General features: G+C 44.0%; 1 protein-coding gene across 3 annotated transcripts in view; it reads right to left on the bottom strand.

Moving 5' to 3' along the window:
* MACROD1 (mono-ADP ribosylhydrolase 1) overlaps nucleotides 1-27,705 on the bottom strand; it is a 1,305,057-nt gene that overhangs the window by 25,868 nt on the left and 1,251,484 nt on the right. For all 3 annotated transcript variants that reach the window (XM_082270231.1, XM_082270229.1, XM_082270230.1), the window contains exons 5-9: nucleotides 18,983-19,099; nucleotides 15,792-15,913; nucleotides 13,153-13,183; nucleotides 12,706-12,779; nucleotides 5,031-5,112 (exon numbers count right to left, since the gene is read on the bottom strand). In XM_082270231.1, coding sequence (XP_082126357.1) covers nucleotides 5,031-5,112; nucleotides 12,706-12,779; nucleotides 13,153-13,183; nucleotides 15,792-15,913; nucleotides 18,983-19,099 — 426 coding nt within the window. The remainder of the gene's footprint in view (nucleotides 1-5,030; nucleotides 5,113-12,705; nucleotides 12,780-13,152; nucleotides 13,184-15,791; nucleotides 15,914-18,982; nucleotides 19,100-27,705) is intronic.

The following is a 27,705-nucleotide window of genomic DNA, read 5'->3' as shown; positions in this document are numbered from 1 at the left end:
GACACTGGCAGGGAAGAGGTTAACATCAGGGGTGATCAAAGGGTTAACTGTGTGCCTAGCTAATGTTTCAGTGTAGTGGGGGAGGTGCTTTTACTAGTGGAAGGCATGGATCGGTGTTCCTGCTTTATAGAAACACAGGATCCATGCCTTTCCGTACTGACAGAATGACAGTCTGCCTTGTATACCGAATGGTCAGCGGGTGCCAGCCGACATCAGGCTGCCGCCATCGCGCACCGGCCCCTGATACCCGGAAGTGCAGGATTACGTATTTATATGTGATCCTGCACAGCGGGGCCGCCCTATAGCAGTAAATCTGCTATGGGGTGGTCAGCAAGTGGTTCAAAAGCTAGAAGGTGTTCCTCCTTCTCATCTCAGAAAGTTGGGAGGAATGCTTCACTCAAGCAGCACTCACCTGTAATGAAGTATGTTCCACATTGTGCAGGCAGCTGAATACTGGAGAAATCCTCCATGCAGGGATGCCTGTCCTCAGGGCTGCTGATAGGGGGGGACCACCAGCCCTCTTGTAGGGTGCCCGAGCTCACAGGGGGGCCCACACAGAGAGGGGGGTTAGTGATGGTCAACAAATACAGAAATCTTCCTCCAGCACCTGAATCTGATCTGTCCCTCTCCCTGCTATCAGCTTTTATCTGTTGAGAAAGAGACAGTCTTCCAGTGGCGGCCCGTGCATAGCGGGCGCCAGGGCGCCGCCCCCCCTACCCCTAAAAAAAAGAAAAAAAAAAAAAAAATGACAGCGAACAAATAAAGTTTAAAAAAAAAAAAAATTGGGTTCGCCGGCCTTTGTAAGGGAAGTGGTGGCTAGGGGGGGGTGGGGGGGGGGGTGGGGTTACGTCCCAGAAGAGGCGCCGATTGGCAGCCTTCTGCGGGCGTAACCCGATCGCAAGTCCTTGCGATTGGACACCCCCACTTTCGGATATCCTGGTTGTGATTGGTCCAGTCTCCAGCCTGGACCAATCATCATCCAGGACATCCGATCCCTGACGTCACAATGGGGGCGGTGCCGGTGCGTGAGTCAGTCACTCACCGTCACCGCCGCTCGGAGGACGAGGGAGAAGCCGCTCTCCTTCCCGCCACCGCCGACGCAGAGAGGACGGACTGGATCGAGGAGGGAAGAACCCGCCGCCGCCGCCGCCGCCAGGTAAGTGCATTCAATTGAAGGGAGCACGCACGCTGCACTCTGCATTGATTGGGGTACAATGCTGTGGCACTCTGCATTTATTGGGGTACATTGCTGTGGCACTCTGCATTGATTGGGGGACAATGCTGTGGGCACTCTGCATTGATTGGGGGACAATGCTGTGGGCACTCTGCATTTATTGGGGGACAATGCTGTGGGCACTCTGCATTTATTGGGGTACAATGCTGTGGGCACTCTGCATTGATTGGGGGACAATGCTGTGGGCACTCTGCATTTATTGGGGTACAATGCTGTGGGCACTCTGCATTTATTGGGGTACAATGCTGTGGCACTCTGCATTTATTGGGGTACATTGCTGTGGCACTCTGCATTTATTGGGGTACAATGCTGTGGGCACTCTGCATTTATTGGGGTACAATGCTGTGGGCACCCTGCATTTATTGGGGTACAATGCTGTGGCGCTCTGCATTTATTGGGATACAATGCTGTGGCACTCTGCAATCATTGGGGTACAATGCTGTGGGCACTCTGCATTTATTGGGGTACAATGCTGTGGCGCTCTGCAATCATTGGGGTACAATGCTGTGGCACTCTGCAATCATTGGGGTACAATTCTGTGGCACTCTGCAATCATTGGGGTACAATGCTGAGGCGCTCTGTATTTATTGGGGTACAATGCTGTGGCGCTCTGCATTTATTGGGGTAAAATGCTGTGGGCGCTCTGCATTTATTGGGGTACAATGCTGTGGGCACTCTGCAATCATTGGGGTACAATGCTGTGGGCACTCTGCATTTATTGGGGTACAATGCTGTGGGCACTCTGCAATCATTGGGGTACAATGCTGTGGCACTCTGCAATCATTGGGGTACAATTCTGTGGCACTCTGCAATCATTGGGGTACAATGCTGTGGCACTCTGCAATCATTGGGGTACAATGCTGTGGCACTCTGCAATCATTGGGGTACAATTCTGTGGCACTCTGCAATCATTGGGGTACAATTCTGTGGCACTCTGCAATCATTGGGGGACAATGCTGTGGGCACTCTGCAATCATTGGGGACAATGCTGTGGCGCTCTGCAGTGATTGGGGACAATGCTGTGGCGCTCTGAATTGAAAGGGACATGCACGCTGAACTCTGCATTGTGGGGGCACAGCACAGTGTTTATTGCATTGAAGGGGGCACAGCACAGTGTTCATTGCATTGAAGGGGGCATAGCACAGTGTTCATTGCACTGAAGGGGGCACAGCACAGTGTTCATTGCATTGAAGGGGGCACAGCTTCAAAGTCACGCAATTTTTTTACTGCGTATTTTGGCGCGAAGCAATACCTATTACATTTTTCTTTTTGCGCCCCCCCAAACATTTTGAGCACCAGCCGCCACTGCAGTCTTCCCTCACTAATCCCCCTCCCTTGTGTGGGCCCCCCCCCTCCCTCCCAGCACTTATCTCTGCTCAGGAGTTTATTTGTAAATTGTAACTTTGTTTCTCTCTCTCTGTCTCTCTGATCACTGAGCTCCAACTGCCCAGCCTGTATATTTTTCTCATCTCATCTTTTTTATTTAACATAGTTTTTTTTTTTTAGATTTAGCAGGAATTATGCGAGTTATGTTATATTTGTGTCTGCTATAGTGATTTTGTTGTAATTTTAGCTAAATATATCTTTAATATTTTCTTGGGGGGGGGTCCTGCCAGGTAGTCTGTACGGGGCCCCGCGATTTCTAACAGCAGCCCTGCCTGTCCGCTCCCTGTCTCAAAACCAGGGGAGGACTTGGCCAGGGGGCAGGGGGGCAATTGCCCTCTGGGCTGCTCTAAAAAGGCTGCACTGCTTCTGCCACAGACATGCCTAAAGGATTCCTGGTGAAGAAAAGTAAAAAGCCTCTGCCACTGACCTACTGAATGTGGATTGAAGACAAGGACAGAGTGCCGGCCTCCCCCCCCAGCATGGATGGTGTAAACTGGAGCCACAACCAAGCTGTCCCACCTCCCCCAAACTGCCCCCTGCTGGCCAGGTTGGGAACACAGTTTCGGCCTATGAGTAGGGAGTACCTGGAACAGAGCTTCAGCCTGGAATGGGGGTCAGGAGGAGGCTGGAAAGAGGGGGAGTGGGAGGGGGACCGAGTCGCTGCACCATGGGCCTCTGGTTTGTACTTGCCCCCTGGGCCAAAAGTTGCCAGTCATCCCCTGCTCAAAACCTCAGTTGCTGCAATGGTTAACCCATACCCAACTTTGTGAGATGGGAAAGAGGGACACCTTATAGCACAAAGTATATAGGCAAAGAGAACACCGCTGCTATGCCTCAAGTAACATAGACCATGAGGATTAATGCGTAAGAACTCATTTGTTTACCAATTTTTTTTATCATTGCTTTTCCTTAATTTGGGCTTTCCAAAATAACAAACAGAAGGTTAGTTAAAAAGGTTTATTGCAGTGAATATTTTTTATAGTTATCAAATGCATTTTTATAGAGATCTTTACATCAGGTCAAAAAGTAGGACAACTAAAGAAAAGTGAGGGACAGAGGGACTTGTTTCCAAAAGACAGACAGTCCCTCCAAATGAGGGACAGTTGGAAGGTATTTGAAAGACTTTGAGTCTTTAGACAGAACAGCAGTACATATGGTCCGATGGGGATAGGCCCTCACCTTCCTTCTTCCTCCATTTAGAAAAGGTCTCTAGTATTAAGCAAAGTTCTCACATGCCCGGCTGCGGTTTTTAGTTAGATTTTACAAGGATTCCGGTGCAGCTTTGTTCACCAGTTCAGGTGCAAATTCTTACCTGATTTTGCACGTAGACCGGACCTAAAATTGCAGAGTACTCTTCAAAAACATGTTCAAGGTTGTGTGATTTTTTTTACTGGGATTACTTTTTCTTAAGCATGGCACATTCAGTATTTGTCTTTTGGAGGAAATGCTGCCATTTGTCCTAACAAAATAATTAAGGACTGCTAGGCTCCTGTGATATAGACAAGTTGGCATTTAGGTCCTCTTTATGGAGAGATCTGGGGTCAATAAGACCTCAGATCTCTTCTACGGGCTGAAAAGCCTAAAATAAAATTTTTTTTAAAAAGCGATCTTGGCTATCCAGCCGAGATCATGGCAGTATTTACAACTTCCAGGCTGTTATGACATCAAGTCCGGGCCTCTCAGAGTCATACAGACTGCCAGGGACCATCTGGTCCTTGGTATTCTCTATGGTGTACTTCTGCCAGTGGTGGATTCCTTCTCTGGCTCGCCGATCGCACGGGCGAGACGATAGAAGCACCGGAGGGTGGCAGGAGAGGGGACGTCCCCTCCCACCTCCTGTGAGAACAATCAAGCGGCTGAACAGCCGCTATGATTGTTCTTATGGTGAAGACAATCGCCAGCTAAAAAAAAATATATATTTGAATGATGCCTGCAGCTGCAGGCGTCATCATTCAGATATTCCCACTCAAAGCCCAGGATGCCATATGACGTCCAGAGGTATGGAAGTGGTTAAGGGAAACTATTGGCGCCACAGGAGCCAAAGCAAGGTCTGCTCTGTGCCAAGCTTTATATTTAGTAAAACTATATGCTGTACGGTAATACTGCTTTGTGGTGTCCTATGCCAATATAAATTGAATAGAAAAAAGACAGTTGAAAGACATTTACTGTGTTTATTGGTTTAGGAAGAAATGTTATTAAATGATGAAACTGTTACTTGCCATTCATTACTCGGAGTTAGGAATATATTATTCATCTTCAATTCTAATGAAAGCTCCTTCAAAAAAAGCCTGCTCCACCTGTGCCATAAAGGCTTATCATACATTTACTGACCTCTATTCTTCAGTAAATATAAATAAAAGAAAAAAAAGAAATAAATGTTTTATATTAAAAACAGTGAAAACCAACTTACCCAAAGGGAAATATTCAGGAAGCTTCTTGAGATAGATCTCTTCATCTTTCTCCAGGAAAACACAGATGATAATACGGTCAAACTGAGAAGAAATGTACACATTCCCATATTAATATTTCATGGTCAAATTTTCACACATAATCTTGCTTTTAAGGAACTTTTCATGGCAGGGAAATATGATTTGTCTTTGCTGGTTTATTTTTGAAGGAACAAGCTCTAGGACTGTCGTTCTCATTTTTTCTTCACTACTTGGCGAGTCACTAACCTTGAACAAGCATTTGTATATGAAGTATTAGGACACCTGATGTGCCCATGCTTGAGGCCAGTGAGTATGCAAAGCAGGGATCACAATGACAGCCCAGAGCATGCATCTTCAAAAACAAGTCCGCAATGACAGAACCGATACTTCTATCACGACAGGGCCCTTTTAACTACTATGGCAGCTTTACTGCTACAAGACGGCACCTCTCCTGAGTAGGGGGCGCACATGTGCTCCACCGGTGGCTTGCTCTTGATGTGATCACACATAGCTGGAGCCGAGCGCCGAGAACTGGGGACTTGATGTCCGCCGGCACCCTCTGATCATCAGCCAAAGAGACAGAATTGCAATCTGCCCATGTAGCCAGGCTATGTGCGTTCAAATACTCACACAGCATGGCTCGGCCCCGACATACAATCTCTGCTCACAGGTTTGGATTGAGAGCAGCAGGAGCCAATGGTTCGCACTGCTGCTTCTGTGTCATGTGAATGCAGTAAGAGAGGAGAGCGGCACAGTGCTGGATCAAGTGAGTATTTCTTTTTTTTTTTTTTGGGGGGGGGGGGGGTGGTGGAACAATACTGGTACATTTTTTACATTAATGCATGGGATTGCATTAAGGTAACACATTTTATGACTTTAGAACCATTTAAAATGTTCCTATTTTTATTTTAAATGAATTCATATTAACGTATTTCAACTAATCAAACTTTCCCCAGTTCATAGTTTCGCACTCATTTGCACACAAACACTTATTTTACTAACAGTACACCACTGCTAGTTCCAGGTAGCACAAATCTGCTTTCCTAAACTTCTGGGTAGGGAGCTTACTCCCTATCTCACCTGCAAGATGACAAAGATGACCAAAAGCATAATCTATGGAAGAGAGGTATTTCCAAGAATTCAAAGTAAACTAAGACTTAAAAAAATAGCTACATAGCAAAAATGGTAAGCGTTGAGGTGTGCAAACCTAACTGCTAACATTTAAGGAACTCCAGAAAAAATAAGCGAGCGAGCGCCCCCCCCCTCCTGAATCATACCAGGCCACATATACATAATATGAGGGGGTGGCTTGGGGTAGGGGGGATCCCCCCCAAAGCACCTTGTCCCCATGTTGAGGAAGACAAGGGCCTCTTCTCCACAACCCTGGCTCGGTGGTTGTGGAGGTGCAGGGGATAACTTATTGGAAACTGGAAGCCCCCTTTAAAAAAGGAAGCCACCAGATCCTGGCCCCCTCCATGTGAATAAGTACCTACTCATTCATCAAACAAATTGTAAAAAGTGAGTAAAAGGCCTTTATTTAAAAAAAAAAAAATGTCTCCTGAAGTAGATCCAATGTCAATTATGATGAACGCTGGCCACCAACCAACATGACGTCATGCCCCTGTTTGATGACATCACAAGGGGGCAGGTCACCTGGTGACCTTATCGGGTGACCCCCATCCCTTAGTTATTTGAGAACTGTCAGACGGTAGGGGTGTCCGATGGTGGGAGCCTGTGTCCAGTGCAGAGCTCTTTTTTTATTTTCTTCAGGTCGGCATACAGCGTGATTGACTTTGGAAATACTTCAGGGACAGTTATTTTTTGCTTTTTTTGTTTTTTTTAAATAAAGGACTTGACAAAAACTGGTGCTGTGTTTTTATTAACTTTAAGTTTTTTTGGGTGAATGAGTAGGGGAACAATGTACCCCATACTCATTCACATGGTGGGGGGGGGGGGGGGGGGGCTGGGATCAAAGCACATGTAAGAAAGTACTTCAGCACTGAAATTATAGGGACTCAGGCATAGTCTTTAAAGCTTAGAGATGGGCCGAACACCCCCCCCCCTTTTTGGTTCGCAGTAGAACTCCCAAACGGGGAAATGTTCTAACCTGATGGCGAACCCCATTGAAGTCTATAGAAGCCAAACAGGAAAAATCAAAACTGCCCATTTTAAAGATTTATATGCAAGTAATTGCCCATAAGAGGGGTATGGTACTGCCCCAGGGAACATGTATAAAAAGCAAAACAAAAAAACAATTCTTTTTTCAGGAGTAGTGATTTTAATTATGCTTAAAGTGCAAAAATAATAATGAAAGATTCCTTTAAATATAGTGCCCCCTTAATGCGCCCGCAAAGTGGCACATCTGTAGCATGCATAAAACATGCTACAGCAAAAAAATGACATTTCTAAAGAAAAAAAAAACTAGTCAAATCCCATATAAAATGACTCGTGGTTACAATTGCTGGCACCCGGCTATTAAAAAAAATAATAAAAAAAACGGCGTGGAGTCCCCCCAGTCCAGGGGAACCATACTCCAAAATTAAGAAAAAAAATGACATGGCCCCCATGACATCGGGGGGAGGCGTACGTCCAGCACCAATTATGTAGTATGCTATGTTAAAAAAAAACCCACATCAGCAGGCAGTAAGATGTGACACCCCCCCCCCCCCCAGCTCATCACCAGGTAATACAAACAATACACACCAATGTACATAGCAGTATCCTACCTACAGTAACAGTTTACATCTACTTTAAACGAGCAGGCAGGGCCTACAAGCCCTACACTAATCTATGCACTTTCTTAGCAGCACTTCTTCTATTTCCAATATTACAGCTAAGCATAATATTAATATGGTTTCTAGGAACCAACCCTTTAACAGTAATTGGCTGGTCTATTCAACTTCACCCTTATTGGTTCTTTGTACGCTAGCTGACCTGAGTGCAAACACCAGGAAGTGCATTATGGCTAGTTGGTCAGTATGGTGCGAAAAATTGCATTAGCTCGGTGATTCCCCAAACCACGAATCAGCAAGGTCTGCCTCAAATCCACGTTAGACCTCTTCCCCACAAAATATTATTATCAGTTCAAAGGAACACAATTACATAACTGGAAGCCGAGAAAATTATACAAACCCACGATCCTTTGGCCACTTCAAGAATAAGAATAGCTGATTAAGTATAATCTAACCAACACTCATATCAGTCTATTTTCCTTACTTCAGAGCCCATTGTAGCATTGTGCTATTCCCTACAGCTTCCTTTTACCCATCACTGTACACTGGAAATAATGAAAACAGAACTACAGAACAATATAAGTGTCCATTTAAAATATTTATGAAGCTAGTTTGGACACTGAAAACAAAATCATTTTGAAGGAAACTTGTCATAAATAAACTATGCAGACGGCCATCTTTTCTTCTGCAAATGCTATTTTTCTGGCTGTCATGCTGGCTCTCTTACTTCAATACTTCTTATCTGCATTCTTGTTGCAGGTCAGTGACTTAGTATTGAAGTCAGTGGATCAGCATTAAGCCAGGTAAGTAGTATTTTCAAGAAGGTTAACTTTGGTAGCCTCCATATTTATCTCATGACAGATTTCCTTTAAGTGGTCTTATAATTTAAGAAATAATGTGCATATTCGGAATTGTTTGTAACAGTTGAGATTTTCTTTCATTGTTAATAAATATCTGTTTTACACTAATCACAATATTAGAGATTATAAAGATTTTCAGCAGAGTTGGGCTATTAGCATAAAAATATTTTCAGCTTACCTGACCCCAATTCTTAACTATTTATACTTAACCTTCTGTATGAGTGAGCAGATCTGCTGCAAGCTTACTGTCAATTATTATAAATGTATTTTAACAAGCTGTGTTTTTCACATTTTTTTTTTTTTAGCAACAGTGTTACTTTAAGCTGGCAATAACACTTTATCTCAACTGGACCTTTAAACATAAAATAACCCTAACATTAACCATTAACCTAAAATTTAGTTAAAGGGGACCTGCACCTATAAGGTGGAAATTTGCTATGTTATAGGGAACATCTAGAAATATTCAATGTGCCTAAGCAATACCTAGAAAAATCTTTTGTCTTGAATTCTATACCTTAGGCTTCAAAACATTATACTGTATCTGCAGTGTGAGGTCATCTAAGCCACTGTGCCTCTAAATGGCAGTCTCAGGAGACTCGGAGTTAGATTTGGTGAGGTCACTACTGTGCTGCTCTCTGTTCTCCTTGCTGGAGGGGAAGCTGTACCCGAGGACCTGTGATCCAGGGATCTCCCCACTTCTGCTATTCTCAGTCTGTGGGTATATTCTTTTTGCATCTCTCCTAAAGTCTCCCACAAGTCATCTGATCACCAGACACCAGTCATCATGGAGATAGCTCTGACACACAGTGCAGAACAAGGCATGATGAGGCAGAGATCGGGAAATGTCCCCTGCAGAGCATTTGGGTAAAACTGGTGATTATGCCTTTTTGGGCATATCTTCCACAGTCCAGTCTCCCATCCCAATCTGGGTACATAATGGTACATAATGAGATACCCAGATTGGGATGGGAGGCTCTGGATGATCTAAGACTCTTGATTGACAGCCAGTGTTAGGTGGGCAAAATTACCTCATAGGGCATATTCAAAATTGGACTATTTGGTGCTTTCTATTCTTTATAGTAAAGTGCCTGTGGTGGTGATCCCGCCAGGAAAGGTGATGCTGAAACTTCCATAGGGGTGATATCCCTATAACTGTATTCTATATATACCATATGTGTTGATCCAATTGGTATTACTATCACTGTAATAACTGATGGTGTATTATATATGGACGTCTTCAAAAGCTCTGACACTGATGTTGTTTTATATACAGTCTTTTTTAGGTGTTGTGTGTTATTAAATATATTTTTGGATTTACTACTTTTGATTTTTTTGAAGATTGAATAAAACTTTTTTAAAACATATTTACCTCACTGTATTAGCCACAAGCGTCACCAATAGTAACCATTCTTTAAAATTCCGGGAATTTTCGCTGTAGCTCTTTTTTTAACCCATAAATTAAGTCTAAACCTAACCCTTTACCCAATACTTTCCCTAACTTTAACCTTGTGGATAGCTCACTTTTGGAGAATTATCCACCTCTGCCTCCTCCATATCCTGAGTAAGTTTGTAAAATACTATACCTACCTTATTGTTAGATCCCTAAAGAGCTTTGCTATGTGGCCTGCTCCACAATTCTTGAACTTTCTTTAAAATATTACCAGCTCCTATACATTACCACCCAGATCTGATAGACTTCAATGGAAGGACTGTTCACTGTTCAATGAGCTTCCCATTGAAGTTTATGTTGTCTGGCTGTACATGTGCCAGCAGTGCAGTGGAGGACTGAGAAATTGTTTTTTTTTTTTTTTTTTTTGCATAGAGTTCAAAAGTCATGAAACCTCTGTCAGGATTTTAATGATACCTTTCACTATCTGAATGTCCCCAAAGCCATAGTAACTGAGACAGAAAAAGGTTGTCACCAAAACAGGTGTTCTAAAGTCAGCCAGTTTCTGTTGATATTCAGCCCATATGTACCAGCCTTTAATGTGAGGAGTTTGCATGAACATTACTCAATTAAAATTGTACCACAGCTCAAATGAAAGGACAGTGCAGAGAAATTGTAAGGACTTGTGTAAATAAGCTTTTGATTGCTTTTGAGCTTTTTACTTCCCGATACAAATGGGAATGCAAAAAACAGCTTGAAGCAGCTTGATGCAACCTAGAAGGAGTTCCTATGTAGGTCAACAGGAGGCTAAACCTTCTTACCTGCGTAAGAAGCACCAATGAAGGACCTTAGAAGGATCTTAGAAACATTTCAATCTGACCTTCATACAAGCTGATGTAGCCAGGTGGAGAAGTGGTGCTGCGGTACAATATAAGCCTTGAGTATTATTCCGTTAAGAACTCCAAACAATATGGGTTTTCTCCTGAGAGAAGGGTGAACTGGATTATGGGGGATGTAGTTGGAAGAAGTGCGAAGACTGTGCATGATTGGACTGGCTGAACTACACTCCCAGGGAACTGAGGGATCCGCAGAGTATGGTGGGAAGAAGATAAATTGGTGGGGAGCCGGATGCGCGCTCTCTTGCTTCGGGGACCTCGTGGAGAGTGAAGGACTGGAAAGGAGCGGGACCGATCGAGAGAGAGGCCTGTGTCGAGAGAAGGAGAGAGCGCATCCCAGAGACAGCGGAAGTCAGGTTGAGGTGACTAGCCCTGTGCGGAAGTGGTGTGGAGTTGGGTGAGAGAGGCCTAATTGCCGCCAGTGCAGAGAGAGAGAGTGTCTGTGACGCAGTAAGGAAGAAAGGAGATCCTGAGAGGCTGCGAGAGTGGCCAGTGAACACTGCCCAGATACTGGAGTACAATGCGATTAGGAGAACTGCAATTATATTTAAAGTTGCACACACTGTTTACACTTAAAGCAGATCCTGGATATACTCACACCCCTTTTTACTGTGGATTACAAATGTCAATTTATTAAGTGACCAGAGCTCCAACTGCCGGCGAAGAATTGCAAGGCCTTGCTAGGACAGTGACTCTAGTGATTCATCCCTAAAGGGGGCCCCCTATAGGCGTTACAGTGTGATTATCATAGTTTTAGATCTGCATGTTAAAGTACATCTAATTCGATAAACTGACATTGCTGAGTTATACCGGTAGTTCAAGATTTGGAGTCAGACCAGATAGGATTGTCTGACAGTCACTCTCACTATTCCTTTAGTAGTTGCTATATACATATATAAATATATATATAAATACTCATAACCTGTTATATTGTTGTTTGGGATTTTGTGTCTCAGGGCCCCATATTCACATTTGGGACACAGAGTCAAAATCCTATAATAACCTGCTATTACCAATCTAGTTGTGTTGAACTTATACCTGTTACCTTTTTGCTTGAATTCAGTAAACTACTATACTGATACTTGAGTGTCACGAATATCATTATGTCAATATGTCTGAACCTGTAGTGCCTAGCGGGTCAGAGTTACCTCAGGGTCTAGGGAGTGCGGAGGAAGTGCAAATACCCAGCAGCCCCCTATGGGGGTCGTGCTACACTGAATAGACTGAACCAAAAAATAAGCTGACTTTTTTTTCAAAAGGTGTAACTTTAAGGGGTCATTTATGACTAATAGCCATTTTCATTTTCTCAGCACTCCTTTATGCAGTGTGCACAAACCTCAGTTTATTTCGCCTTACATTTTCTATGTGTCTAAAATAAAATGTAATATCCAGTTGCTATCCTATTCCTTTTTTAAAGGCATTTATCCTTGGCATTTACTTTGTTTTCCATGGGTAACTGATCATGCTCTCATAATGCTGTCTGCCTTTTGTTGTGTTATTTGTGAAAAAATGAAGGACGTCTACTGGAAGTTACAAAATTTCTAAAGGAAAAAAAAACTATGTCACTGCACATGGTGAACAGACCATGGCAAGAGTGAATGTGTTCTGTTTTCTGTCTTTGTTTGTGATCTTTGTGCCGTGTTCATATAAATCTGATATTTCCCCAATGTCTCTGTAGCTTTCATCTGCCTCCTCTTTTCCGGAGAATAAAAAAAAACGGACATCACAATTATTTATTTGCCATAAATTCGTTTTAAGCCTCTTCTATCTAGACCACCCACCTTGTCCTTGTTTTCCTCCAGATAGCTCCTAATGGTTTCCAGTGCTACATCAGCAGCCTCCTCAGAAGGGTATCCTGGTTAAAAAACATGGTATATAAAAACAATTAATGTCACCAATATCAAAATTGTAATAAGCAAGCACCACAGGCTGCATACTCATAGGTGTGCGCAGCCTATGGCATTAGGGTGTGCACCCCAAAGCTCAAACACATATGTGTGTGTGCATGTGTATATATACTGACAGTGTCCGTAGGGAGAGATTGGTGTCAGTAGGGCAGTGGATGGTGACTGTAGTTTTTTTATTAATTTTTTAAATTATTTTTTATTTTATTTTTTTTACAATATTTTTTAGGGTCTAAACAGGGGGAATCTGCTCCACATAGGATGATTAGGGTGTGCCCGGGCACACCGGGCACACCCTGTGCGCACGCCTATGTGCATACTCACCAAATACTCCAGTTGAGATACATGGGAAAGCCTATAAAAAGATAAATATTTGTTAATGAAAACATTTTTAATAATTTATTATTAAAAAAATATTCAGTTATTTCGTTTTCTTTTATTTAAACAAAATGTGTGGGCTTTTTGATGTTTTTAAATATGCATGTAAGAGAATTATTTACATCAAGCCGATCTATTTCCATTTTCAAACTTCAAACTACACGAAAAAACAGAAACACTCATAACATTTAGTCCTTTTCCCATTAACATTTATTTTTTGAATTGCAAACTGCAGAGCACTTACATCACTATATAGAGAAGATAGAATGGAGGTTTATTTTTTTCTTTATTTATAAGATTAGTCATTGGTGCCATACGGTATTTATTTTGTTGATTAGATGCAATTAATATTAACAGAAGAATAATAAAAGTCATAGTGATCCATGGTTTAGTTTGATAGCAAGCATAACAAGAGTAAATGTATTATCATACAGCAAGGCTATAGTCAATACTTCTATTGAACCACTAGAGGTGTTCATGGTCTGCGATGATTAATGGAGAGAAAAGAGAGGGGGTTGTGAGAGGAAAGAGGAGGTATAAAATAGATGGAAGTATTACACATTTGTTAAGCCTGACAATGAATGAATAGGAAATGTAGAGCAGCTAAGTACTAGAGAATTTTAATTAAGGGTATATATTATAAATCTAGAGCTTTACAAGCAGATAAAGTTGTAATAAACCCTCAGTGTTTAAGTACATTGAGCACAAAAAAATAAACATTTACCAGTAAACTTTTAGAGAAAATTCTTAACCCTAGCACTTTCAGTTTACAACTTTCTATGCTGCTGGTTCCTGCTCTCTCTTTGCTGCTTTCCTGAACTTCCAGTTTTCACAGGAATTAACAGTGGACGGTGAAGTCTCAAGCCAGTCTGTTAGCTGGGAAGGAGGGAGAGGAAGGAGTAGGGGAGTGCCTTGCCATCCTAGGCTATAGGATTGCGTGTATCTATTGATATCTATTGATATACATAAGTATAGAGAGTAGGGATAGACCGATTATCGGCGGCCGATATGCACTTTCCTCGATATATCGGTATCAGCCCCGGAACTGGAACAGCAGCCAGGTGCCAGCCAGCCACCCACATCCACAGGCCCTGTACCAGCCAGCCACAGGCACTGTACCAGCGAGCCAGCCAGCCAGCCACCCACAGGCCCTGTACCAGCCAGCCAGCCACCCACAGGCCCTGTACCTGCCAGCCACAGGCACTGTACCAGACAGTCAGCCACCCACAGGCCCTGTACCAGCCAGCCACCCACAGCCCCTGTGCCAGCCACCCACTCACCACAGGGTGCCAGCCAGCCAGCCACCCACCTCAGGGTGCCAGACAGCCAGCCACCCACCACAGGGTGCCAGACAGCCAGCCACCCACAGGCCCTGTACCAGCCACCCACCTACCACAGGGTGCCAGCCAGCCACCCACCACAGGGTTCCAGCCAGCCAGCCACCCACCCACCACAGGGTGCCAGCCACCCACTCACCACAGGGTGCCAGCCAGCCAGCCAGCCACCCACCACAGGGTGCCAGACAGCCAGCCACCCACCCACCACAGGGTGCCAGACACCCAGCTACCCACAGGCCCTGTACCAGCCAGCCTCCCACAGCCCCTGTGCCAGCCACACACCTACATCAGGGTGACAGCCACCCACCCTCCACAGGGTTCCAGTCAGCCAGCCACCCACCACAGGGTGCCAGCCAGCCAGCCATCCACCACAGGGTGCCAGCAAGCCAGCCACCCACCACAGGGTGCCAGCCAGCCACCCACCACAGGGTGCCAGCAAGCCAGCCATTAAGCATTTAACAAAAATTAACATGTTCAGTACCAGATTTGTGTAAAAAATTGTCCTTATTTTTCAAAACTTTAAATGTACAAAATATCGGCCCATATCGGCCGATACCTATACGTTGTGACCAAAATATCGGTATCGGCCCTGAAAAAAAATCCATATCGGTCTATCCCTAATAGAGAGACATAGCTCTAGTCACTGTATGCAAGGGTGGCTCTTTAGAATGTTGCAAAGGAAAGTAGCCACCCTGAAACAAAAAACCTAGGGAAGTGGTCAAGGCACCAGCTTAAACTGAAACATAGTGAGGGATTAAATGATAAAGAAGCTGCATACGCAGTAAGGGCCCTTTCACACGGGTGGACCAATCAGATTCGCCTGTCGATTTTTCAGGTGGACCAGACTGGACCCTCCAGTCTCCTCTATGGAGCGGTGGGTGTCAAATCCGCCGACATCTAATCTGATCCTATCCGCTAAAAACAGACAGATGGGGATCCGTTCCCCATCCATCTGGAGGATTGGATCAAATGGCAGTCGGGTCTAAACAGACAGGCGGTCCATTTACATTCAACCGCCCATAGAGGAGAGCAGGCTTTGTTTGTGTCTGCTTTCCATAAGCAGAGCGGACACGGACCAGCCACCTGCTTGCTCAGCAGGGAACAGCGGTCAGATTCCCTGCTGGGCAGGCAGACTACAACAGAGCCAGCCCTGTGTGTAAGGGGCCTAAGTGATTAAATCAGCTGAAGAAAGTGAAGCAAACTGAGGATTTAAGATCACTTTAATGGTAACTACTGCAAGTATCTCACCACTGAGCGGAGCTTGCTCTCAGATGCCAGGTACATGCTGTTCTTGTAGCAGTTACTCAGATCCTCCTTCTGTTTGAGCCCTGGATTTCCCTCAGCCAGTGGACCCACTGTATGAATGACATCTGGTAGCAAGAAACCATACAATTATATTATACAAACAATAAAGCATCACAGCCTGTAATGGGATGATGGCTTGATCCCAGGGAGAGAACATTAAAAAACCACAGTGTTATAAAACATCTAGCTCCAATGAGAAGCTTACAGGTATAAGCGTGTTCAACTTGTACTAGATAGAAAGAAAGACAGGAGACTAAACTTAATCTATTTATATTTAGGGCAATCGCAAGATACTAGCATGAGATGACACTTGTATATGGTGGACTTAAAGTGATTGTAAAGTCTTGTTTTTTTTCCTTTAAAAAAAAAACAAACATGTTACACTTTCCTCCTCTGTGCAGTGGATTTGCACAGAGCAGCCCTGATCCTCCTCTTCTCGGGTCCCTCTTCTGTGATCCTCCTTCTTGTTCAGTGCCCCCACAGCAAGCAGCTTGCTATGGGGACACTCGACCCAAGTCACAGCTCCCTGTGTCCATTCAGACACAGAGCTGTGGCCCCGCCCCTCTCTCTCCTGATTGGCTAGCTGAGTTTAAATGACAGAAGCGGAAGCTAATGGCGCTGCTGCTGTGTCTCAGCCAATCAGGAGGGAGAATCCTGGACGCCTGAGACACTCGTGGACATCGCTGGACAGAGAGGGACCTCAGGTGAGTATTAGGGGGGCTGAGGGGAGCTGCTGCACACAGAAGGTTTTTAATCTTAATGTATAGACCCTTCTGCAAATAACCATGGTCACATGGCATCTGGTGTTTCTCTCTTCCTAATTCTACATACATAGAGTTCAGGGTGTCTAGGCTCAAAAGAAACCCCCCCAAAAAACAGCTCATTCTACACACCCATTCTAATAATACACTCCCCCACATAATGTACGAAATTATACAGACTTCAAACCAACCCACCACCCAGTAGTAGGCTCTTGGTAGCAGGACAAATGTTTGGCTCCAGTGCTTCCCACTCGACCCTCTGAAAAGCCTTTTTTTAGCTCATGTAGTAACATAAAGCAAAACTTAAAAAGGTAAACTCAGTAGTCTTTCTAACTTTAGCATAGTACTAATACTTCATAATAACAAAAGGTGAAAAGTGTGCTATTTCCATACAACATGAAGCAGCAACTCTCCTGTGAGACACACACAGCACCAAATATATTACCTTATAGAGTTCTGCTTAATGTTACAAAAAAAAAGAGAAAAGTCCAAATTATAAAAAAAAGTCCTTCAGATGGTAAGTGCACCATCCATCACCTGAAAAAGTGTGTGTTCCTGAGTGAATGCCTCCACCTTACAAAGTGCTTGCTTACCAGCTAATGGTGACCTCCTATTACGGAAGGTCGATCTCGCTGTTGCTCAAAACCCAGCCAGGGCCTCTATCCATCCAGGGGGATCGAAGGCAGCAATCAATCTTTTCCTTCCCATTCTCAATCAAAACACAGCTCCGCCCCTCTCCGTTTCCCTGACAACCCATCTCGTGACTGTTCGCAGAACCGGACGAGGAAGTTTAGCCAAGTTCGCCACCTCCGGCTAGTCATCGGTGAGTCAGTACGCTGCCTATGCCCCAGGATGACATCAGAGTGTGACGAAACTCGCAGAGTAGAGCGACGTGCTGATGTCGTGCAATTCGCAGCAGGACGGGCTGCTACAGGAAGCTAGCTGGCTTGTACATTTTATGCGTGATTGAAAGTTAATTTCTTGGCAGATTTCCTTACCTTCAATTTAAAGTCCCCCTGGATGGATAGAGGCCCTGGCTGGGTTTTGAGCCACAAGTGAGATCGGCCTTCCATAACAGGAGGTCACCATTGGCTGGTAAGAAAGCACTTTGTAAGGTGGAGGCATTCACTCAGGATCACGCACTTTTTCTGGTGATGGATGGTGCTCTTACTGTCTGAAGGACTTTTTCACAATTTTAAATTTTATTTTATTTTCAAATGTAACATTAAGCGCAACTCTACAAGGGAAAATGCTAATACTTTGTGTATGAAGAAATCAGAATTCTGAATTTAAAGGGAATGTAAAGGCAGAAGTTTTTTTTTATCTTAATGCATTATATGCATTAAGATAAATAAACCTTCTATGTGCAGCAGCTCCCCTCAGCCCTCCTAATACTTACCTAAGCTTGTCTATATCCAGCAAAGTTGCAAGATTGTTTCAGGTGCTTGGGACTCCTCATTGGCTTAGACAGCAGTGTGGTGTGATTGGCTCCTGCTGCTGTTAAAGTCAGCCAGCCAAACGGGAAAGAGAGGGGGTGGGGGCGGGTTGCAGCTCCGTGTCTGAATATACACAGGGAGCTGTGACTCAGCTCGGGTGCCCCTATAGCAAGCTGTCTGTTGTGGGGGCACTCAACAGGAGGGAGGGGCCAGGAGCACTGAAGAGGGACCCGAGAAGAGGAGTATTTGGGCCACTCTGCAAAACCACCTGAACAGAGCCAGTAGGTTTAACATGTAAGTGTTGTCTTAAAATATACACTGCCCGGCCAAAAATAAAGTCGCCACCAGGAATTAACTAAGCAACTAACTAAACTAAGTATGCAGTAACTATCCTATTGGATAGTTACTGCATGTGCCCAAAGAATCAGCTGACTACCTGAATATACTGAATGACCAGGTTATTCCATCAATGGATTTTTTCTTCCCTGATAGCACGGGCATATTCCAAGATGACAAAGCCAGGATTCATTGGGCTCAAAATGTGAAAGAGTGGTTCAGGGACCATGGGACATAATTTTCACCTATTGACTGGCCACCACAGAGTCCAGAACTTAATCCCATTGAGAATCTTTGGGATGTGCTGGAGAAGGCTTTGCGCAGAGGTCCGACTCTCCCATCATTTGGTGAAAAATTAATGCAACACTGGATGGAAATAAATCTTGTGACATTTCAGAAGCTTATCGAAACAATGCCACAGCGAATGCATGCCGTAATCAAAGCTAAATATTGCAACTAAATATTAGAGTGTGGGACCTTTTTTTTTTTTGGTGGCGACTTTTTTTTTTTTTTTTAGCTGGGCAGTGTATATGAAAACATTGATTTAGCTAACATATTGTATCTAATTTCCAGGATATGTATACTGGTACGGTATACTCACATCTGGCAGGAAGTAGGTAGCCACATGTAATTTTTGCCTGTCCAGTTTCACAGCCATTAAGAGAGACGCATTCATGCTTCAAGAGTTGACCTGCTGCCTGGTGTATGCATCCATCCACTGAAAGTACAGAAGAAGATGAAGGAAGCATGAAGGATGAAATTAAAATAAAAGACATTAGGCTTTGATTAGCACAATGACTAACAATATGAAGCTAACTCACAAAAGTACAAACCAGCTTTTAGTACCCAATTAACATTATGTCGCTGAAGCTTAAGTCTAATTGGTTGACATATGTTACATGGAACAATATCATAATTCAATAAGTTAGGGATTGATGCATTAAAAGCATGGGAAATGTATAAATACTTATTGGAACTGGGAACACAGTTCACCCACAGCTCTATATAACCTAATACATGTTTTTATATGTGGGACTAGTGACATAATGGATTACCTATACACAGCTGTATATATTTAAAAAAAAATATGGATCAAACTACTTATAGTCTCAGGGCTTCTGGTGGGCTACCATTGTAGCTTGGAGTATTTGGACTATATATTGATCAGTTGAAGTTCTCTATAGTATCAGGTTTTTGGATGGGAGTTTTGTCCTCAATGATTATTATTTGACTGATTATTATTATTATTATATTTAAACTCCATGCGTGACTGGTATTTTAAAAATTGTACAGTTCATTGTCACAAGCAATAATAAAAACTGTTTGTACATTTATAACTGGAAGTGTTTTGCTTGATATATAATTTAGTTTAGATATTTTTTTTTTTCGTAAATTTATACTGCTGTCAAAAGTTAAGTCCTTACATCATTGGTCCTATATATAAAAATTTGTATTGCTCTGTAACAGCCATTCAGTTCCAGTCTAGAGCTGAAAATGAATCAAAGAATTTAATTGGCCAATCCTTTGCATTTAACATTTACTTAAAGCAAATGTTTGCAGTCCAATTTGAGAAAACCCCATTTATATTTGTTATGTGTTCCCATTTACATAGCATTCCTAAAAATATTTCTTATCTTTTAGATGTTTTGTCCCGAAATTATCCCTTATTAACATACAATGTAGGAGGGAGGTTTCTATATTTCGAACCCTTTCTAACACAAATCTAATTTAAGCTGGCCATAGATAAATGGGAATTTGGTTAGTTCATCAGGGACTGGACAAATTTTGATCCATGTATGGCCGTCCCCATTTGGCAGAATTCGAATGTTAGATTGATTTCTTTGGAACAGGAATGTTGGAAAACTTTTGTCAATTAGTGCCTGCATGGCTAATCAGTGTAGTAATATGACAGCGGAGAGTCCCGCTGTCAGAACACAATGTTCCAGCAGGAAAGATCCCTCTATCCACCCTGCTTGTGTGGATGAAGGAATCCATTTGTTTTTTTTGTTTTTTTTGATCAGCCCACTGGCTGATTGAAAGAAAAGTGAGTCATCTTTGACCACTTTTACAGCTAATATTGAAGAACTGAAAACAGAACAGATTATGTTAAACATTACTACACAGCCCCCTCCTAAACATTACAAAGCAGGGAGAGTTGGCAAGGCAGCCAGTGTTCATTTTGATGTCAAATTTCGATTTAGTTTTAGTCATAGTCTTTTGACTAAAATGCCATTTTAGTTTTAGCCATATTTTAGTCTACTAAAATCTCTACTACATTTTAGTAGACTAAAATAACTCTAGTTGACTAAAATCAAATGGATTTAGTTAAATTATAAACTAGTGATCGACCAATATCGTTTTTTTAATGCCGATACCGATACCAATATTTTGGTCATCGTATATCGGTATCGGCCGATATTTTCAGACATGTAAAACATTTTTTTTTCTAAAGGTACTCCTTGTGGGGGGATCTGGGGGTCTAAAAGACCCCCAAACCCCTCCTCTGCACTGAAAAGCATTCAAAATGCCAAGTTTGGCTGTTTTGAATGCTGTCAGTTTTTTTAATTTGGCGCCGAGTACCCGGAAGTGATGCCATGACATCACTTCCGGGTTTTTTACATGGAGACCGGCGCATGCGCACTTGCGGCAGGGATACGGGCTTTTATGGGGAGACATCTTCATGCTACACCGGGTCTTCTCTTCGGCGGCGGCGGTGGAGGTAGGATGCCCGGGTGAGCCATGGAAGGCGGCGGGAGGTGGGGTGGACGTCCTTTCTGCTCCTTGTAATGACAGCTGAGCGGCTTCTCAGCCGTATCGCCTGTCATTACAAGTCAGCCGACCGTCGGCTATGGACACCGGTACCGGGTGATGCCTCTAGCTGCAGGCATCACCCCGGTACATGCACTTTCCCTAAATATCGGCAATATCGGTAACCTCGGGAGCTGATTCCGATATATTGGGGAAAGTGCATATCAGCCCCCGATATACGGTGTGCCGATAATCAGTCGATCTCTATTATAACCCCCCCAGCCTTTTTTAGTTAAATTATAATGCATTATTTAAGTATTTCTCTAGAATTTCCAAACTCATTATATACTCCTGGAGTAAAAAAAATCTAACAACATGTTATTATTTATGGTATTAAGGTTTGAACGCCCGGCTGTGGGAACATTGCGGTATCATTATAACCCAGCATTCATTATATCTGTTCTGCTATGTCGGTGGACTTTCACTCCACCTGAGGGGCTCTGAAAGACAGTATACCAAGGGGGGTTTTTCAAATATAGGCCTGTATGCTAAGAATCCCAGATATCTGGACCACAGCCTGAAACCACTATCAATGGAGTATTTGAAATCTTGATCCCATGAACTGTCTTACTGTACCATGATACTCCAGGGTAGGAATGTATGAGCTTTACCCGGACTTTCATTGTGGACTACTCTTACCCCCTATTCATGGCTCTGCTCTGACTTTAACACTATGTTGAAGGCTGAATTTATCTATTAGTGTCCAACCTTTTGGCTTCTCTGGGCCACACTGAGTGTAGAGAAATTTTCTCGGGCCGCATATATAATATATACTATAGTTAGGGTATATAAGTAATAAAATGCCGCCGCGCCCTTCCCGCGCCCCCGCACTAATTTAACACAACTAGAGGATGATCAAATGAAATGAAATCAGTATACAGAGGTTTACTTCTTCTGAGAGATAATAAAGGAACACCATAGCTACTTCAGTGATTTGAAGTGGTCATGGTGGTAGGAGTCAAAAACACTGCACATGCTCCCCTCCCCTCTGAGGCAGCTTCTGCCTACCATCAGTTGGAAGCTGCTGTGGCTGTGCACCCAACCCGACTTTCCTTTCCTCCCCAGCAAAAATAAAGTTGTCAGGGGGCAGTGGGCCGCATTGCCTGCGGTTCCGGGCCGCATGCGGCCTCCGGGCCGCAGGTTGGACATGCCTGATCTAATGACTTTGCCAGTTAGAGGTGGAATAATATATATGGAAGCCTTAAAAGGAATATGAACTTGACTTTTATCAGCGCTAGTACCAGGACAGTATCCAGAGTTTAAGCATTGTTTGAGCGGCATATTTGCTATGAACCCTCTATTGCAACACATCAGTGACATACCGAATACTTGTTAAAGCTATGAAGTTAAGCTACGAGTTAACATGGGATATTGTCATTTAGGAATGTAATTGCAAGGAGTCCAAAGGTTCTGAGTGGAGTGTATGAGTGAAAGTGTGGTGCCCGTTTTATGTGCTGCATTGTTTGACAAGGTTTAATGTATGTTTGTACTGGGTGTCTTAGGGTTTAATCTGCTGGAAATGTTTTTTTTAGCATGTGTATTTAATGTGCTAGTCGATTTTTTCAATAAAACTTTTTTCGCATATTAACCACTTGCCGACTGCCGCACGACTATTTACTGCGGCAGTCAACCGCCCCTGCCCGGCGGCGCGCTCCCACCCCCACTCGTTCCCTGCCTAGCCAGCACGTGTGACTGACTGCTCCGATGTCCGCCAGCCACTCGCGATCTTCCACAGGAGAGGGAGAAAGACAGACGGCTGATGTAAACACAGCCGTCTGTCATTCTCCCTGAAGTAATGACAGAGGCTATGTGATCCTGCTATGTAGGATCGTATGTCTCTGTGATTACATCACTAGCCACGCCCCCTAACAGTTAGAATCACACCCCTAGGGACACACTTAACCCCTTGATCACCAATAGAGTTAACCCCTGCCATGCCAGTGTCATTTTTACAGTAAAAGTGCATATTTATAGCACTGATTACTGTAGTAATGCCACTGGTACCCCTAAAAGTGTCAAAAATGTCCGCCGCAATGTTGCAGTCCCCGCAAAAAATATTGCAGATCGCCGCCATTACTAGTAAAAAAAAAAAAACAATAAAAATAACATAAATCTTTCCCGTAGTTAGTAAACGCAATAACTTTTGCGCAAACCAATAAAAATATGATTTTCTTTACCAAAAATATGTAGCAGAAAACAAATTGGCCTAAAATGTAAAAAAATTTAGATTTTTACATTTTTTTTGAGAATTTCATATAAAAAAATGTGAAAAATATTGTTATTTTTTCAAAATTGTCGCTCTTTTTTTGTTTATAGCACAAAAAATAAAAATTGCACAGGTGATCAAATACCACCAAAAGAAAGCTCTGTTTGTGAGAAAATAAGGACGTCAATTTCATTTGGGTACAGCATCGCACGACCCAAAATAGGGCCTGGTCTTTGAGCAGCCAAATCCTCTGGGGCTAAAGTGGTTAATACCAGTGTTGAGCCTCAGTTGCAACTTTTCTGCTGGAGATCTGCTCATGCAGGACTCCGATTTTTGGTTTACTTTGATAACTGTTCCAGTTGCTGAGGCTCCTGGTCTAAACAGACCAAACGGTAATTGCATTATCAGGAATTACCATCCCCAATACTGATTGGGTTTTTGTATGGTATGAGGATCCCATGAATTTTTTACGTTTAATTATACCAACTTGGCTGCAAATAAGGGAAATACACTTAAAAGAAAGGCAGCAGTATCTGTAACCCTGGAACTAGCTCAGATAGCCTGGCTTATTGTTAGGAATTCTCCGTTCGTCAAAGAAAATGAGCCTGATTATCTAGTGTGAGACTCACTAGATTAGCTTCACCCCACAATTGCTGTCCTTCTAGCCTGTATAAATGTGACTCTTGCTGTCAATATTGTAAGCTCTCCATCTCTCCTTGTTCTAATCACCCCCCTCTACCCTCCCTGTCTCTGCAATGAATCCGCTCACTGTCATGTTATAACTCCTCTCTCTCTCTCTGTTATGTTCTCTCCCCCTGTGGGACACAATTAAATATCATCTCATGAATTGGTTCTAATCTGGTAACTTGTAATTTAGCTGGAAATCAAATCAACAACATATACAGAACAGTCGACCTCTATATATGCAGATTTAAAGGATCAGAAATCAGAGCAAAGTGATTATCCTTCATTTAGATGCAACAGTGAGTGCTTTTGTAATAAAATGAAAAATAACAAAAGCTGGGTAAACAAGATGCTTTGAATGGATGACTTAGATGGAATGTTGAGGAATATCAGAATTACAGAATCCATCCACCCAGTAAACATATTTAATGACACTCCACATGGGTTTTCATTAATGAAGGGGGCCTTTGAGGCTCTAAAGCTTTCACTTAACTTCAACCTAGTGAGCTATACATTTGCGTAGTTAAAATTGACGTTTTAAAAGAAACCTACTGCGAGAGAAATATGGAGGCTGCTACTGCTGACCTCCTCCTGAAAATACAAGCAGCCTGGGTCTCATTATTGATTCTTTACTTTTAACACTTTAGTACATTGGTGCATATGGCAATGGCTTTTTTGGTGCCAATGACGTGTAAAATTTGCAAATCTACACAAAGCGGGGATTTAGTAAAATGGGAGCGTGCAAAATCTGGTGCAGCTCTGCCTAGAAACCAATCAGTTTCAAGGTTATATTGTCAAAACTTTATTGAACAAGCTAAAGCTAGAAGCTGGTTGGCTACAATGCACAGCGGCACTAGATTCTGAGTGCTCTAGTTATAGTAATTCTCCCCCAAAGTGTCCCTAAGGTTTAAATAATCTCCTACTCTAAAGCATCCCTTACACTTGGGGCATGGTAGCCAGGGCCGCTGATAGGGGGGGGGGCACCAGTCCTCCTGTAGGGGGCCCGGGCACATAGGGGGGCCCCAACAGCACGCAGAATTGGTGCAGTTGGGCAGAGGGGCAATTACAGAAGGAAGCCCTGTACGGCTCTCTACAGTCTCTGCAGCAGCTGAAAGGCAGTATCTCCTACGCCTGCCAGCTTTCAGCTACTGCAAGGAGAGACACAGAGCATCATTCCTGTAATTGCTTCTCCGACTCCAATCCCCCTCCCTGTTCTGCCTGCTTTTGATGCCCCCTCTCCCCCCTTTTACTGTGCCACCCCCCCCCCCCTTCCCGCAGCACTGCAGGCTTCCCTGTCCTGTAAAAAAAAAGTTGTAAAAAAAAAAAATAACAATTAAACATTGTAATAAAATAGTTTAAAAAAATTGTAAAATAAAATAATTGTAAACATTTTTAAAATAAATTATAATTTTCTTTTAAATGTAAAAAAATAATTAAAAATGGCTTATTCACACAAGTTCACTGTTATTTTTGTGTCTGCTAATCAGGGCCGGATTAAGAGAATTATGGGCCTGGTGCTGAGGATTTTGGTGGGCTTTAAGGGCTGTGCATCAGCGTGCGCTCTGAGGTGAAAGGGTGCAGCTGAACAGGCCCAATGCTATGGAAGTCCCAGGCTTCCATAAGAGCCCTTCATGGGCGTGAGTGGCACGCCCTGAGGTGAGGTTGAAGGGCGCAGCTGTGCAGACCTAACATAACATTACAGAAGCTAAATACCTGGCTTCCCTTAGGATGGCCCGCAGTGCCCGTTATTAATCCCACTACAGGCCCAGGTGGTGCATTTGGAATGCAGGACTGGTCATGCCAGGGGAGATCACTTCCTGTCGGCCCGTTGCTTTCTGGTACATGTAGGAGAGGGGTGCAGGGTGTACGTGGTGAGTGGTACATGTAGGAGAGGGGTGTGGAGTGTATGGCGGTGGGTGGTACATGTAGAAGAGAGGTGTGGAGTGTATGGCTGTGGGTGGTACGTGTAGGAGAGGGGTGTGGAGTGTATGGTGGTGGGTGGTACATGTAGGAGAGGGGTGTGGAGTGTATGGCTGTCGGTGGTACATGTAGGAGAGGGGTGTGGAGTGTATGGTGGTGGGTGGTACATGTAGGAGAGGGGTGTGGAGTGTATGGCTGTGGGTGGTACATGTAGGAGAGGGGTGTGGAGTGTATGGCGGTGGGTGGTACATGTAGGAGAGGGGTGTGGAGTGTATGGCTGTGGGTGGTACATGTAGGAGAGGGGTGTGGAGTGTATGGTGGTGGGTGGTACATGTAGGAGAGGGGTGTGGAGTGTATGGCTGTGGGTGGTACATGTAGGAGAGGGGTGTGGAGTGTATGGCTGTGGGTGGTACATGTAGGAGAGGGGTGTGGAGTGTATGGTGGTACATGTAGGAGAGGGGTGTGGAGTGTATGGCTGTGGGTGGTACAAGTAGGAGAGGGGTGTGGAGTGTATAGCGGTGGGTGGTACATGTAGGAGAGGGGTGTGGAATGTATGGCGGTGGGTGGTACATGTAGGAGAGGGGTGTGGAATGTATAGCGGTGGGTGGTAAGTGTAGGAGAGGGGTGTGGAGTGAATGGCTGTGGGTGGTACGTGTAGCAGAGGGGTGTGGAGTGTATGGTGGTGGGTGGTACATGTATGAGAGGGGTGTGGAGTGTATGGCTGTGGTTGGTACAAGTAGGAGAGGGGTGTGGAGTGTATGGCGGTTGGTAATATGTGTAGGAGAGGGGTGTGGAGTGTATGACTGTGGGTGGTACATTTTTGAGAGGGGCTAGGAGTGTATGGCGGTGGGTAGTATGTGCAGAAGAAGGGTGCAGATGGTATAAAAGTATATGGTGTGAATGAGTCCTAATATATTGGTCCAGTGCCAAGCATGGAACAATTGAAGTTAGCTGTACAGCACTAGTACTGGGCTCCTACGCTGCTGTCACTGACCCTCCCTCTATCTCAAACCCCTTCCTCAAGCCCCTGCACACAAGTCTCAACATCTTGCATAACCCATCAACTCACCTCCCTCAACATATCCCGCAGAACGAACTTCTGCAGGCATCCTCCCAGCGGGATCATTAGCAGCCAGAGGCTCCACCTCCACAGTCTTTTTGCAAGCAGCACTGGAGGACACTAATAGGGGAGCTGGGGAGTGCTGAGAGAGGTCCACCAGTGCCCATCAATGCAGCCTCACCAGTGCCCACCAATGCAGCCTCAGCAGTGCCAATCAGATCAGGTTCATCAGTGCCCATCAATGCAGCCTCATTAGTGCCCATCAATGCAGGCTCACCAGTGCCCATCAATGCAGCCTGATCAGTGCATGGAGATTAGAGAGAGGAGAGCTGCCGGATTACACAGAGCGGGGATCTCCTGCTTACCCGGCGTTGCTGCTGTCATATAAAATCCTGCCTCCTGGACCGGCTCCTATGATAGACTTCAGCAGTGTGCTGTCTATTGGAGGAGCAGGTCCAGGATGCGGGACTTCATATGACAGCAGCCATAGGGTAAGCAGGAGATCCCCGCTCTGTGTAATCCAGAGGTACTCGCCCCCCCCCCCCCCCGAGGCAGCCCAATAGGTAAGTATAATAAGGCTTACTTGTAGGGAAAATAAGTATCTCTTAAATGTGCACTGTTTTGGAAGAATGTACCCTGGATGCAG

The sequence above is a fragment of the Pelophylax lessonae genome (assembly GCF_965119305.1).
Source record: "Pelophylax lessonae genome assembly, chromosome: 10".
NCBI classification, from domain to species: domain Eukaryota; kingdom Metazoa; phylum Chordata; class Amphibia; order Anura; family Ranidae; genus Pelophylax; species Pelophylax lessonae.
This window is presented reverse-complemented; position numbering and strand designations above follow the sequence as displayed.